The sequence below is a fragment of the Salvia splendens genome, chromosome 11 (genome assembly GCF_004379255.2).
Source record: "Salvia splendens isolate huo1 chromosome 11, SspV2, whole genome shotgun sequence".
Classification (NCBI taxonomy): Eukaryota; Viridiplantae; Streptophyta; class Magnoliopsida; order Lamiales; family Lamiaceae; genus Salvia; species Salvia splendens.
This window is the reverse complement of record NC_056042.1, coordinates 4,244,882-4,258,898: the sequence shown is the minus strand read 5'-3', so window position 1 is coordinate 4,258,898 and position 14,017 is coordinate 4,244,882. Positions and strand designations below refer to the sequence as shown.

Genomic DNA, 14,017 nt, shown 5'->3' with positions numbered 1-14,017 from the left:
TGCATCGTGTCTGTTCAGCTCCCGACGGCTAGTGCAATCGCAAGACGAGATATACTTGCCGTTGAAGAAGGAGTTTGGACTTTAAAATGAATCTAAAACTTTCTAAACTAATACCTTAGCATGGAGAAGGATCGCCATCGCCACTTTCCCCAACTCCAATACCGACATGCCCACTGTTCCCTGCTGGGTCCCCGTCGTGACCACGACTCCCGTCGAGTCCACATCACTACTCTTGATTACCCAAGCGCCTTGAGCGCTTAATAACCCATTTGGGTCGACTGGTGCATCCACCTTGAGTGGCACCGATGGTTCCACACTAAGTGGTTCCGTAGGATCCTTGATTGGATCGGGTGTTGGGCCCTTTGGGGTCAACATGGGTGTTAGGGCCTTCGGGCCAACACTCTAAATGTTGGTTCCACTATTAGTGGTTCCGTGAGATCCTCCTATGGATCAAGTGTTGAGGCCTTCGGGATCAACACGTGCGTTGGGGCCTTAGGGGCCAATACGAGAACTAGTGGTTCCACGTTTAGTGGCTCGATAGAATCCTCTAATGGATTAAGTGTTGGGACCGTCGGGTCCAACACGATAGTTGATGCATTTGGGATCAATACGACTGACTCCAATGAGGGGGAGAAACCTCGTGAATGTTCAATGACAGGGAAGTCATATGGGACGTCTCTCGTCGTCCCCATGGATAGGGTCGTTGGGCGTGTCCCATTGGTCTCAAGGGACGTCTCCCGTTCGTCAGGAGACATGAGGGACATTCAACTCCCTCCGTGGCATGGGAAATGTAGGGAGACATTTCTCACCCGTCCGCGTCTTCAAAATGTCAGGAGATATGGAGAGACATTTCGCTCCCATAAGTGCCTTAAAAATGTCAGGAGACATTTGGCACACGCCAATCCCTTAGGAAATGTCGGGAGACGTATGACACACATTTGTGCCGTGGGAAAAGTCGGGAGTAAATTTTACACCCGTCCGTTTCTTAGGAGATGTCGAGAGCAAATTTTGCACCCGTCGGTCTCTCGTTTGTCGGGAGACATGGGAAGACTTTTGGCTCTCGTTCGTGCCTTAGCAAATGTCGGGAGACATTTGGCACACGTCGGTCCCTTAGAAATTATCGGGAGACGTTTGACAACCGTCCTTGTCTTGAAAAAATATCGGGAGACATTTGGCACCCGCCCATTCCATGGGAGATGTCGGGAGAAAGATGAAGCCACCAACCAAGAAGCTTGGTGGATCCAACTTTATAAAACATGCCAAAGGAAAAATAGCCACCGTGATAACTGAAGAAGTCAACCACGTCGAGAACAAAGGTGGTTGGTATATCGACACGCGTCACTGCCCACGTGTGTGCCGATAGAAGTAAGTTCTACACTTACAAGACCGTTGAGGGGAGGAAGCTCAACATGGGGAACCAAGCCTCGTCCAAATGTGTTGACGTCGAAGATGTGGTCCTCAAGATGACGTCCGACGTGACAATCACTCTGAAGGAAGTGGTATATTTCCCGGACATACACAAGAACCTAGTTTGGATCAATACTTGTAAATAAAGGTTTAAACTTGTATTTGAGTCTGATAAGTTCTATGTGTATATAGTTTGGAAAATCCATCGGAAAATGTTATGTAACCGAGGGTCTTTTTAAACAAAGTGTATCGGCTATTCGCCGTGTTGAAAAGCCATTGACTAATAATGAAAATGTCAATACTTCCTCCTATTTGTAGCATTATAGATTAGGACATTGAATCCTAATGCTATAAAAGTTTAGTAAACTTGGATTTACTAAAGACAAAAGAAGCTAATACCCAAAATAAATGTGAGATTTGTCTTGAGGCGAAAATGACTAGATTATCGTTTCATTCTATTGAACGAAACATGAAACCCCTTGAAAATTCACATTGATGTATGTGATTTAAAATTCGTGCAAACTAGAAGTGGTATAAAATACTTTATCAAGTTCATATATGATTGTACAAGATGTTGCTATCTTTATTTTTTAAGAAGTAAAGATAGAGCAATCGAACTGTTCAAAAAATTATAAGAACGAAGTCGGGAATCAACTTGGATTGTAAATCAAAATGATTCAAAGTGATAGAGGAGACGAATACGTAGCCTCGATTGAGGAATTATGCAACACAAGTGGTATAATTCTTCAAACGGTTGCACCATATTCACCACAATCTATTGGTGCTACAGAACGTAAGAAACTGAACTCTTAAAGAGATGACAAATGCTTTACTGATTAGTCCAGGGATGCCGCAGAACATGTGGGGGAAAGCTGTTTTGACAGCCAACTACATCTTAAATAAAATCCCATTCAAAAGTAAGGATGTCACTCCTTATGAGTTGTAGAAGGAAAGGAAATCATCCTACAAATACCTCAAAGTGTGGGGGTGTTTGGCAAAAGAGATGGTTCCTCTAGCTAACGAAGTTACAATCGGTCCTAAAACGGTTGATTGCATCTTTATTAGGTATGCACTTAATAGTAGTGCATATCGATGTGTTGTCTACAAGTCTGAAATACCGACTGCGACCATAGGAACAACAATGGAGTCAAGAAATGTAGTATTTCTTGAAAGATATATTTCCTCGCAAAGACAAGGAAAATGTTGCATCCAATTCTGAGACGAGAATTGAGGATGAAGCCACTAGTTCTAAATTAATGGATGAAGCGCCAGAATCGCACAATCGAACAAGGCATGATCCAACGATACAGTACTAAGACGTGGTAATATGGTCAGAAGACCAAAGACCTTTGGTCCTGACTACATTGTTTTTATGTTGGATGAAAAACCAACATCAATAAAAGTAGTCTTTGCTGGCCCTGACGGGTTGCATTGGAGAAAAACTGTTCAAAGCGAAATTGATTCAATTTTGCTAAACCACACTTGGGTGTTGGTTGATCTACCTAAAGGTGCTAAACCTTTAGGATACAAATGAGTCCTTAAAAGAAAGTTTAAGGACGATGGAACAGCTGATAAGTATAGAGTCTGACTGTTAGTCAAAGGCTTTAAAGAAAAAGAAGGATACGTTTTGTTCGATACCTATTCACCTGTAACGAGGATTACATCAATTCGAGTGCTTCTCGCGATCGGTTCTATAAATAATCTTGAGATTCATCAAATGGATGTTAAAACTGCGTTTCTAAATGGTGACCTTTAAGATGAAATCTATATGGAACAACCTAAATGTTTTATAGTACCTAGACAAGAGAGAAAGGTATGCAAATTGGTTAAGTCCCTCTATGGATTGAAACGAGCGTTATTGCAATAACACTTGAAATTTGATAATGTGCTGGTTTCATAGAGGAGGTGAATACGTAACCCTGTTTGAGGTATTATGCAACGCAAGTGGTATAATTCACCAAAAGACTACACCATATTCACCACAATCTAATGGTGTTGCAGAACGCAAGAATCGAACTCTCAAAGAGATGGTGAATGCGTTACTGATCAGTTCGGGGATGCCCTAGAACATGTGGGGGGGAACTGTTTTGACAGCCAACTACATCCTAAATAAAATCCCACGCAAAGGTAAGGACGTTACTCCTTATGGGCTGTGGAAGGGAAGGAAGTCATCCTACAAATACCTTAAAGTGTGGGGGTGTTTGGCAAATGTGATGGTTCCTCCGCCCAAAGAAGTTACAATCGGTCCTAAAACGGTTGACTGCATCTTCATTGGGTATGCACTTAATAGTAGTGCATATCGATTTGTTGTCCACAAGTCTGAAATATCGACTGTGACCGTGGGAACAACAATTGAGTCAAGAAATGCGGTATTTCTTGAAAATATATTTCCTCGCAAAGACAAGGAAAATATTGCACCCAATTCTGAGACGAGAATTGAGGATGAAACCACTAGTTCTAAATCAGTGGATGAAGAGCCAGAATCGCGCAAGCGAACAAGGCCTGATCCAAACGATGCGGTACCAAGACGTAGTAGCAGGGTCAGAACACCAAAGACATTTGGTCCTGACTATATTGCATTTATGTTAGATGAAGAACCAACATCGATAAAAGTAGCCTTTGTTGGCCCAGACGGGTTGCATTGGAGAGAAGTTGTTCAAAGCGAAATTGATTCAATTTTGCTAAACCACACGTGGGTGTTGGTTGATCTACCTGAAGGTGCTAAACCTTTAGGATGCAAATGAGTCCTTAAAAGAAAGTTTAAGGCCGATGGAACAGTGGACAAGTATAAAGCTAGATTGGTAGTCAAAGGCTTTAAACAAAAGAAAGGGTACGATTTCTTCGATACATACTCACCTGTAACGAGGATTACATCAATACGAGTGCTTCTCGCGATTGCTGCTGTACACAATCTTGAGATTCATCAAATGGATGTTAAGACTGCGTTTTTAAATGGTGACCTTGAAGATGAAATCTATATGGAACAACCTGAAGGTTTTGTAGTACCTGGACAAGAGAAAAAGGTATGCAAACTGGTTAAATCCCTCTATGGATTGAAACAAGCGCCGTTACAGTGGCACTTGAAATTTGATAACCTGATGTTATCAAATGGATTTAAAATCAACGAATGTGAAAAATGTGTTTACATTAAGAACACTGATAATGGATATGTTATAGTGTGTCTCTATGTTGATGATATGTTAATCATGGGTAGTAACACCCAAGTGATTAACGACACGAAAGTCATGTTAAAGAGAAACTTCGACATGAAGGATATGGGTCTAGCCGATGTAATTCTTGGAATTAAAATTCTAAGAACATCCGAAGGAATCACCTTAACACAATCTCATTATATTGAGAAAGTATTAAAGAGGTTCAACGCCTATGATGTCATCCCGGCTAAAACGCCTATAGAGCTCAATGTTCACTTGAGCAAAAGAACATGGGTGAGCCTGTTGCACAAGAGGATTATGCACAGGTCATTGGATGCATTATGTATCTTACTAATTGCACTCGACTTGATATTGCTTGCGCCGTGAACAAGTTGAGCAGTTATACGAGCAATCCAAGCCAAGAGCATTGGAAAGCTCTTGTAAGAGTTTTGAGGTATCTCAAGTATACTCAAAATCATGGGCTACATTTTTCGAGATACCCCCGGTACTTGAAGGGTACTGCGATGCAAACTGGATATCCGATAACAAAGACTCACTTTCAACAAGTGGATATGTCTTTACTATTGGCGGTGGTGCTGTCTTGTGGAAATCTACGAAACAGACATGTATAACCCGATCCAACATGGAATCTGAATTCATAGCTTTAGACAAAGCTGCGGAAGAAGCCGAATGGATTAAAAACTTCCTTGAAGATATTCCATGTTGGTCGAAGCCCGGGCCTCCAGTGTTAATTCACTGTGATAGCCAAGCCGCTATTGGGAGGGCAAACAGTGGCTTGTACAATGGTAAGTCTCGACACATCCGTCAACGACATAATACCGTGAGACATTTGATCACAACAGGGGTGATTACAATTGACTACGTGAAGTCATTGGATAATCTAGCGGATCCGCTAACCAAATGGTTAAATCGTGATCAAATGAATAAATTGCTAGAGGGAATGGGTTTGAAAACCACAAACTAAAGAATTGTCATAGTGGTAACCCAACCATGATGACTGAAGATCCCAAGAACTTGGTTCAATGAGAAAACTAAGCTGTGAGAATTCGTGTGAACACTCATCTACATTTATTCCATAGAGAGTAATAGAGTGTTGAAAAACTTGCCTAGTGGTGAGGTTAAGTCTATGATTTTTAATGATCTCTAAAGGATCTCGTTGAGATGAAGTTCTCAAGAAGACCGAGTATGGCAAGATACTTAACGAGGAATCACCTATGTAAGTGTGAAGTGGGGCCGCTTCAAACAATAAGTGGGGCCGCTTCAAACAATACACTTATGAATCCAAAGTGGTGTCCAAGGCCTGAAATGGACACAAAACGTGAGAACGGATGAGGTTGAGGTGTTTAAGTGTTAACATCATTGTCTCGGTGCACGACGTGGAGGAATAGTTCAAAGCATCGCGCTACTAGTCCGCCTGTGTATCCGATGGTGTTGACTATGGATGGTTCAAAGCCAAAAACTACCTATCCTTATGCTTACATACCTCTTGAGGGTTGAGCTTGTGTCTGCATACATATGCATTTGGCAATTTCCACTCATGTGGGGGATTGTTGGAATCGTGCTTGGTCAAATGACTTTGACTAATAATAAACATAATAATACATTTAATTTTGTGAAATTAAATGCAATACCGATGATCTACGTTCCGAGTAGATGACCGTAGTATATTCATCTTCTCAAATCTGATTCCCGGTGAGTGAGAAATAATATATCAAAGTTGGTCACAATAAAGCTAGAAATGAGCTATGGGAAAAACTATGGGATTAATTAATTAAGTGTTAATTATCCCACATCGGAGATGATAAACTTCTATGATGAAGTATTTAATAAGATGAATTATTATGTGAAATAATTATCGTGGAGTAAGATGGGTGACAGAGCCCACGCGCGCGCCGCCGCCGCCCACCCTCGCACCTTGCACCGTGACCCGTGCACCGGGCGCCGGGTGTCGTGTGCCTTGGATCTTGGATCTTGGCAATTGGTTTTTGGGTGGTCTTTGGGCTGTTCTTTGGAGCTGGTCGTTGAGCGTGGTTCAAGTCCCGCTTGTTCTTTTTAGACCACCCCAAACTCCACGCTATCCCCGACGGGTCCTGGTCCACGTCAGGTTCCCGCTGGACCTCGACGCACAACGGGAGACAAAAGGTCCCCGCTGGACCCCGACGCACAACGGGAGACAAAAGGTCCCCGCTGGACCCCGATGAATAACGAGAGACAAAAGGTCCCGACGGTCATGGCGTATCTCGTCGTGTAGCGTGTCCAGGTGCGCCATGTCTCTTCAGCTCCCAATGGCTAGTGCACCAGTCAATAACCCCCGGCGGTTACAGTCAAGCCATCATGGCACACATAATGGCTGTTGACTCCATCAATGCCCCAGCGGGTGGACTTGACCTATAAATAGGCATGCATCCATTGCATTCTACACAGAACATACACAAGCGTTCTTGCATACACGCTCTCTCCCTCTCTGCATAATCTTCCCCGTCGAAGCTCTGCCCCCGCCTTACTCCCGTTCGCCGGAGCTCTGCTGCTAGCGGTGCTGCTACTTCAGAGACGAAGCCGTTTTATCTTTGGGGACGACACGCCAAACCGAGAGCACTACCGGGGCGTATCTCGTCTTGCGTAAAGAGGACTCCTCGACTCGGCTTACCACTTTCCACAAGTTTTCCGTGTAATTTGTTCAGTTATTTTCCGTGTAATTTTCCTTTACTTTCCGTATAATTTTTCGCCCGGTAAGTTTGTATCTCAAAATTTCCAACACAACTCCAAATAATCAAATACTAATATATAATATTGTACAAACTATACGAATTATAGTATAAGAAAAATACTAGTTCTAAGTTGTTACAAGTTGCTCCGAATAATCAAATACTAGTAGTAATATATAAACAATTCAATGTCGCTTCCACCTTTCCCCAAGTCAACAATTGCATAAAACATTGTTTACTCAATTTGTACTTCGCATTGCACCATAAAATCAGAAAGCGGGGATAGCTCAGTTGGGAGAGCGTCAGACTGAAGATCTGAAGGTCACGTGTTCGATCCACGTTCACCGCAAAAATTTATTTTTAGGCTTGGTCTTTTATTTTTGTTGTTAATATTTGGGCCTTTTGATTTCAACCTTTTTTATATAGTTGGGCCTCATAATTTTCTTTTAAATCATTACCCTAATAGGGCCAGCAGATACAGGTTTCTGATACAATTTTGAACTTTACAGTATAGCAAATTGCATGAAATATAACAGCATTTATTTTTCTTTTATTTATTTATATGTTTAAACTAGACCTTCGAGTCCACTACACTAGTAAGTACACAGAGCAAAAATTCTTTTTCTCCACTAAATAAATTTTAAGCTATGCCTTGTTAAATATTACTACTCCACTATGTGTCACACCTATCTCGTTAAATTAAGTTTTATATAGCTGTGTGCAAAAACGATAGTAAAGAAAAACTAAATTTCAAGCTAATGAATCTCACAGATTAAAAAAAAAATCAATCACCAAATTTTGGAATTGGTCAGTTGCGACGCAGCTCAATACAGTGTCAAAATCGGGATTAAGTAAAATTAACTTGTTGATTGATTATACAGTGTCAAAATCAATTCATTGACCATTATATTATTGTGTATAAACTAATCCAATTGACCCTTTAAATGTAACTTCAGATTTTAGGTTTGTGTTAAAATGACAATACCTCTTAAAGTGACACTGTGACACCACGTATCCACCAATATTATAAACGCTAGACAACAATCTATGTTGTCTAGCGTATTGGATATTGCTGGCCGAGAAAAATTGTTGTATAGTGTATTGGATATTGCTGGGCGAGAAATTTACCCTTGAGCATTTTTTATGATTGTCACATGGCTGTTGATTATTCGTCCACGTGTACAAATGATTGGCTAGGAATGGTGTTATGGTGTTACTTTAAGAGGTGTTGTCATTTTAACGCACCATTTAAATTTTATCTGCATAGATAGATTAAGTGTTGCAAGTAGACTTAGACTCTCATCAATCACCAAATTTTGGAATTTAGGTAAATCACAATGTCAAACACATTGGTGACTTGGAAGAGATGAACGATAAGAGCAATAATACTTTATAGAGCCAAGTTCCAAATTTAAGGTGCTTCAACAATGAAACTCAAGAAGTGGCATCGAAATGTATTCCGATGAAGGAGAGTCTTAAATATTTGTTTTCCAATCTTCAAACATTGCAGAAAGCTGGTTGGGTTTATTAAGAAGATGGGAAATGGCATAGAGGAGTTTAGAGATGGTCAGATGGATGCTCCAAAGGAGGAGGAAATATTCAGTACTGTGATATTATCTTAACTGAATATACATAACACAAACAAATTGCGGGGATAGCTCAGTTGGGAGAGCGTCAGACTGAAGATCTTAAGGTCACGTGTTCGATCCACGTTCACCGCATTACTCTCTTTATAAGTTAGGCCTTAATTACCATTTAGAATAACAGACTCCAATAAAATTTAATTTCACCATTAGGAATGAGTAAAAAGAGTTAATAGAATGTGAGACCTTATTACCATTTATGGTAAAAAAAAATGAACTGAGACTTCTATTCACGGACGAACTAAAATAAAAAAACAGGATTCCTATTTGCGGACGGAGGAAGTATCTATTTAAATTGATGCCAAGGATGTTATATTAATATGTTGGAAGGAATTCAAACATTGATTGATTGATTGATAGCATAAGTTGCATTACACATTACAACAAAACCATCATCGTGAATTGTCCAACCACATAATATAATCAATCACATACTTGTCTGGAAAAAATCCCCATATTTACTCAAAACACTAAAAGAAATCAAATTCCAGATAATTATCAGTATTTTGTGGAGCAGCAGCAGGTGGTGGGGCCACAGCTTTCACCGGCGGAGGCGCCGGAATGTCGACTGGCCTCGGGACCTCCGGAGGCGTCGCGCACCGGATCAGCGCCCAATTGACGCCTTGGAAGAACGGGTGCTGCTTCACCTCCGTCGCCCCGCGTTTATACGCCAGCCTATGCTGTGGCTCTTTCACCAACAATCCCCTGATAAGATCTCTCGCAGCGAAGCTAACGACAGGCGACTCCGGGAACCGGAGGAGCTGGCCAACCACGTTGAACAGCGTAGCGCGGTTCCCGGACCCCTTGAACGGCGTCTTTCCGAATAGTAACTCGTACAAGAATATCCCAAAAGTCCACCAGTCCACAGCACTGCCGTGCCCCTCGCCTTTGATGATCTCGGGTGCCAGGTACTCGTGTGTGCCCACGAATGACATTGATCGCGCCTCTGTCGGCTCGGCCATGAGCTCCGGTAACGGCCTGACTTGGTTCCCGATGTCGTTCTTGGGTTTATGGTCTTTCTTCTTGGATTTACCTGAGAAGAAGCGAGGGCCGAAACATGTGGTTGGGGCCATGCACGAGGGCTGAACGCAAGATGGCGCGATGCATTGAGTGGTGTTGGCACGTAGGGTGTCTGGCTCGAGGGATGGGAACTTTACGAGAGTTGGGCTGACACTGCATCGAAGTGAGAGGTCGAAATCTGACAGCATTATGTGGCCGTCGTCTCTCACTAGGACGTTTTCAGGCTTGAGGTCACGATAGACGATGCCGAGCATGTGAAGATATTCCAAAGCAAGAAGGATTTCAGCTGCATAAAACCTAAGACAGCAGGCTATTAGCTCATAACAACTTATGTATAAGGATAAATAAACAAAACATAAATAAAAAAAACACACATTTTACTTTATTTTTGGTCATATCACTTCAAGATAGATGAGTTATCTATCCTACCAAACTATCTCTAAGAGATAGTGAACTGAAGTTTAAAAAACAGCTTTTCTTGGCTTTTCCTATGTATCAAACACGCCCGTTATCCTCAGATAACTAGAATCTGGACATCATATCCTTTCATTATGACCATGTACTCGTGAACGCAGGAAGAGCAGACGAGGTATTGCTATATTTACAAGGAAACCTACGAAGAAAGTTATGTGATCGAAAAATTTATTCATAGCATCTGTACCAGACAAGTATAACACAGTTATCACAGCTTCAGATTTTAGACAACATATTTCTCAAGTTTATCTAAATATATCTTCGACTAGTCGGTGTTAAAATCCAGAATCACAAAATGAAAGCCGTGATATCCGAAGTTTTGCAGGAAACACTTGAGGTTAAGAAAAACAAACAGATGCATTTCGAAGATAAAGAGAAACCATCAGTGAAGTTTGAGTTAAAACGTGACATACTTCACAGCTTGCTCGGAGAAATGCTTTCCTGGCTGCCTTTGCCGAAGCCCATGCAGGTCTCCACCAGGGCAGAACTCCATTACCAAACATGAAAACTTGTCTGTTTCAAAATGAGTATACAAGGTCGGAAGGAAAGGATGGTCCAAAGACTGCAGAATCTCTCTTTCTGTCTGAGCCCGCAAAAGCTTCTTGCGACTAGCTAGAGAAGCTTTGTCCATAACCTTCATCGCAAAGTAACACTTTGTACCACATAATTCTGATAGATATACGCTTCCAATGTCACCACAGCCCAACTTCTTCAATAGTCTAAAATGCCTCAGATCTAACGACCCCTCCTTTGAACGGACTGCCTGTATGGCTTCCCACCTCATATCATTTGCTTTATGGGGTTTGTTAACAGCAGTACTCAAGCTGCTGCAGCTGCTTTCGTCGCTAACATCAGTACTTGTGCTGCCCCGACACAAACTGCTCTTCCCACTCTCAACAAATTCAACTCGATCACTTATCTTGGGACTTCCACTAGTCTTTGCAAGAGTGTTTGTTCCATCACTAACTTTTGAAGACGCTGAGTTATCTTTGAAATTTTTGAGATTCGATGCTTTCTTTTCCTTATCACCACTACATTCACTCATATCAAACTGTAAGGTTGAGTCAAGTTTACCAGTCAAAGAAGAAACTGCACCCTTTTGCAGTTGGTTTTGTAACTTTTTATCTGTAATTGGATCTGCTGTAATTTTCTTCGAGGCAGGAGTTTCCACATGTCCGGGTAATTCTCTTATACAAGTATCTGATTTCCCCGTTTTGCATGCTTGACTATTACTATGCTTCCCCGAGGAACTCTTGATATGCGCTTCTGAGGCCATGGGAAGAATGTATTTCAACTTCGTCAACTAAACAGATCGAACAACACCACTAAATAGAACCACAATACGAAGTGTGTGCCCCTTCAGTACAGAAACCACGCATCATATCTGAAACCACATCCATTCGCAGGTTAGTCACAAGATCAAGCATACATATGGTTGATACAATACACAAGAATAAGCACATCAAAGGAAGAACACTTAATCCAAGAAAATATTGGTTTTTTGAGAACAAAATCTCTGCTAAGTAGGGGCATAATCCTCAACCACCACATATATCACATCCAATAACAAAATCCATATACATTAACAAAAATTAAATGGGAACCATCAATTTTCTTCTCAGAAAAGGAAAAATGCTAGACTATCCTTGTTCAAGATCCATATAGTACTTCTCCAAAATGTAAACTTTTCACTTGCTTATTGATGAAATAATGTATACTATCAGATTAGAAGCAACCTGCACTAACAGGAATTGAAATGTTACCTACAAAACTAAAATGTAGTAGTTCTCTAAACATCTATTCTTGGTCAAGCACTACCGATAACAACAACAATCAAATCAGGATATTATAATCTAGGAAAAAAGAGAAGGGCCAATGAAAAACACAGATCTTGAACAGCCAATTCTCGTCTGTCAAGACAAGAAACTCTACAAATTGGGATCAATTAAACCCAGAAAAAATTCAGAGTGCAGAAAAATTAAAGCTTGGAGAAGAGCAACTGACCTAGCAAAGCATTGGACCACTTCAAAAGTAAAGCAAGAAAAAGCGGATAACGTGAAGGTACCAAAGATGAGAACTTTAGTGTTTTTTACATTAATGTAAATTGGGTTGAAACAGCGGAGATGAGAGGAATGAAAAGGGAGGGAAGTGAACTGTAGAGTGGGATAAACAAGAGAGAGTAGTGACACCTTTTTTTGTTGTTGCAAAAATAGGTGTGGTGTCTGTGTTGATAGATTAAAGAAAAAGGAAAAGGCTTTGAGAATGCTGAAAGAGAGAGTTGGCTGTGGGCAGTAGCAATACCGATGCAGTATTACTGTAGTTTAATACTATATCTATTGTGTATGTCTGTGGAGGCGTGACACACAGAGAGAGAGACAGAGAGAGAAGCCCTTTGCCTTGTGTATCTGTGTGTGAGAGAGAAGGGTCAGAGAAGGAGAAGTAAAAGCTTTTGCATGTTGAGGGATTTTCAAGAATTTTCACTTACACCCATCCAAAAATATTTTTATAACTATTGCTTTACCAATTTCTTATTCTCTCAATCCCTTTTAAAAAAACGTTTTTCATTATATCTTCTCCAAAAATAAAGACTTTCTATTTTAAGAAAACTTTTAAAATAGAGGCTCATTTTTAACCGACACACTTTTCTTTCTATCTTTTTCCTTTGTTATTCATTTTATTAAAATCCGTCATTTCAAAAGCATAGGAGACGGGAAAAAGACCATCTTCCTCGAGAAGGAGGGAGTATAAAAAAATATAATCAATTTGTTTTACCAAATTTATACTTCAACGTCCAACCGCATGTGACTAGTTTCTTTTCGACAAAAGTTAAGTACAAAAATTAAAACAAGAGAGAATAAAATAGAATATATAAAAAAGAATAAAATAAGATAAATTAGATACTCCATAGTATTTTATTTTTAGCTAAAAATTGAAATCAAACTTTGAGTGAAAAAGTTAGCAATTACAAGCGAGAACCAAAAAGTTCTTTTAGATAATTATTTAAGAACAACAATAGGTTTTAATTACTATTTATAATATATAACTCAATATACAAGGACAAAATGGGGGAATAATTGTAAATACAGTTACTCTTTCCGTCCTAATTAAGTTGAGTTAAAACTTTTGAGCATGAGAGCATCTACAACGATGGACGGACGGCGTGGGTGTTGCGCACGGAAGACGTCGTCCGCCGTTGCGCTCGCGCCGCTGGCACGGCGCTGCTCGATGCATTGAGCACGTCCGTGCCATCGAGCAGGTGACGTGGCAGCGTGTGATTGGCCAACGGCATTTCTGTTAGAAAATCTTTTTTTATTATTTTAAAAATCGAAAAATAATACCAAAAAAAAATATTTTCCCAATTCCAAAAAAATGCCAGTTTTTTTGCCCGTTTTTCTGTATTTTTTTCCCCTAAAATCATCTATAAATACACACATTCATCATCTATTTTCACATCAAATCATCTTTCATTCATATTTTTCATACAACTTAGCTACACCTTCATCTCTCACTCAAAACCTCAAATGGATTTCACCCATCTCATTAGGGAAGCGGAGCGCGAAGAACAAGAATACTACGGTTTATGAAGCAAATGTCG

The 14,017-nt window shown here is 40.5% G+C and overlaps 1 protein-coding gene and 2 non-coding genes across 4 annotated transcripts; 2 read left to right on the top strand and 1 right to left on the bottom strand.

Moving 5' to 3' along the window:
• The first annotated feature begins 7,561 nt into the window (after positions 1–7,561).
• On the top strand, positions 7,562–7,634 carry TRNAF-GAA. Its single transcript has one exon. It is a non-coding gene; the product is annotated as a tRNA-Phe (tRNA).
• A 1,299-nt stretch (positions 7,635–8,933) lies between these two features.
• Positions 8,934–9,006, top strand: TRNAF-GAA. The gene has a single exon. It is a non-coding gene; the product is annotated as a tRNA-Phe (tRNA).
• A 252-nt stretch (positions 9,007–9,258) lies between these two features.
• Positions 9,259–12,871, bottom strand: LOC121756205 (serine/threonine-protein kinase D6PK-like). 2 transcript variants are annotated; one of them, XM_042151696.1, is made up of 3 exons: positions 12,427–12,871; positions 10,836–11,806; positions 9,259–10,245 (listed from the first exon to the last, which is right to left on the bottom strand). In XM_042151696.1, the coding sequence occupies exons 2-3, from the start codon at positions 11,696–11,698 to the stop codon at positions 9,399–9,401; spliced, it is 1,710 nt and encodes a 569-aa protein (XP_042007630.1). In that variant the 5' UTR covers positions 11,699–11,806; positions 12,427–12,871; the 3' UTR covers positions 9,259–9,398. The 2 variants fall into 2 exon arrangements, with proteins under 2 accessions (XP_042007630.1, XP_042007631.1); XM_042151697.1 differs by lacking the exon at positions 12,427–12,871 and adding an exon at positions 12,186–12,398.
• Positions 12,872–14,017: the final 1,146 nt, after the last annotated feature.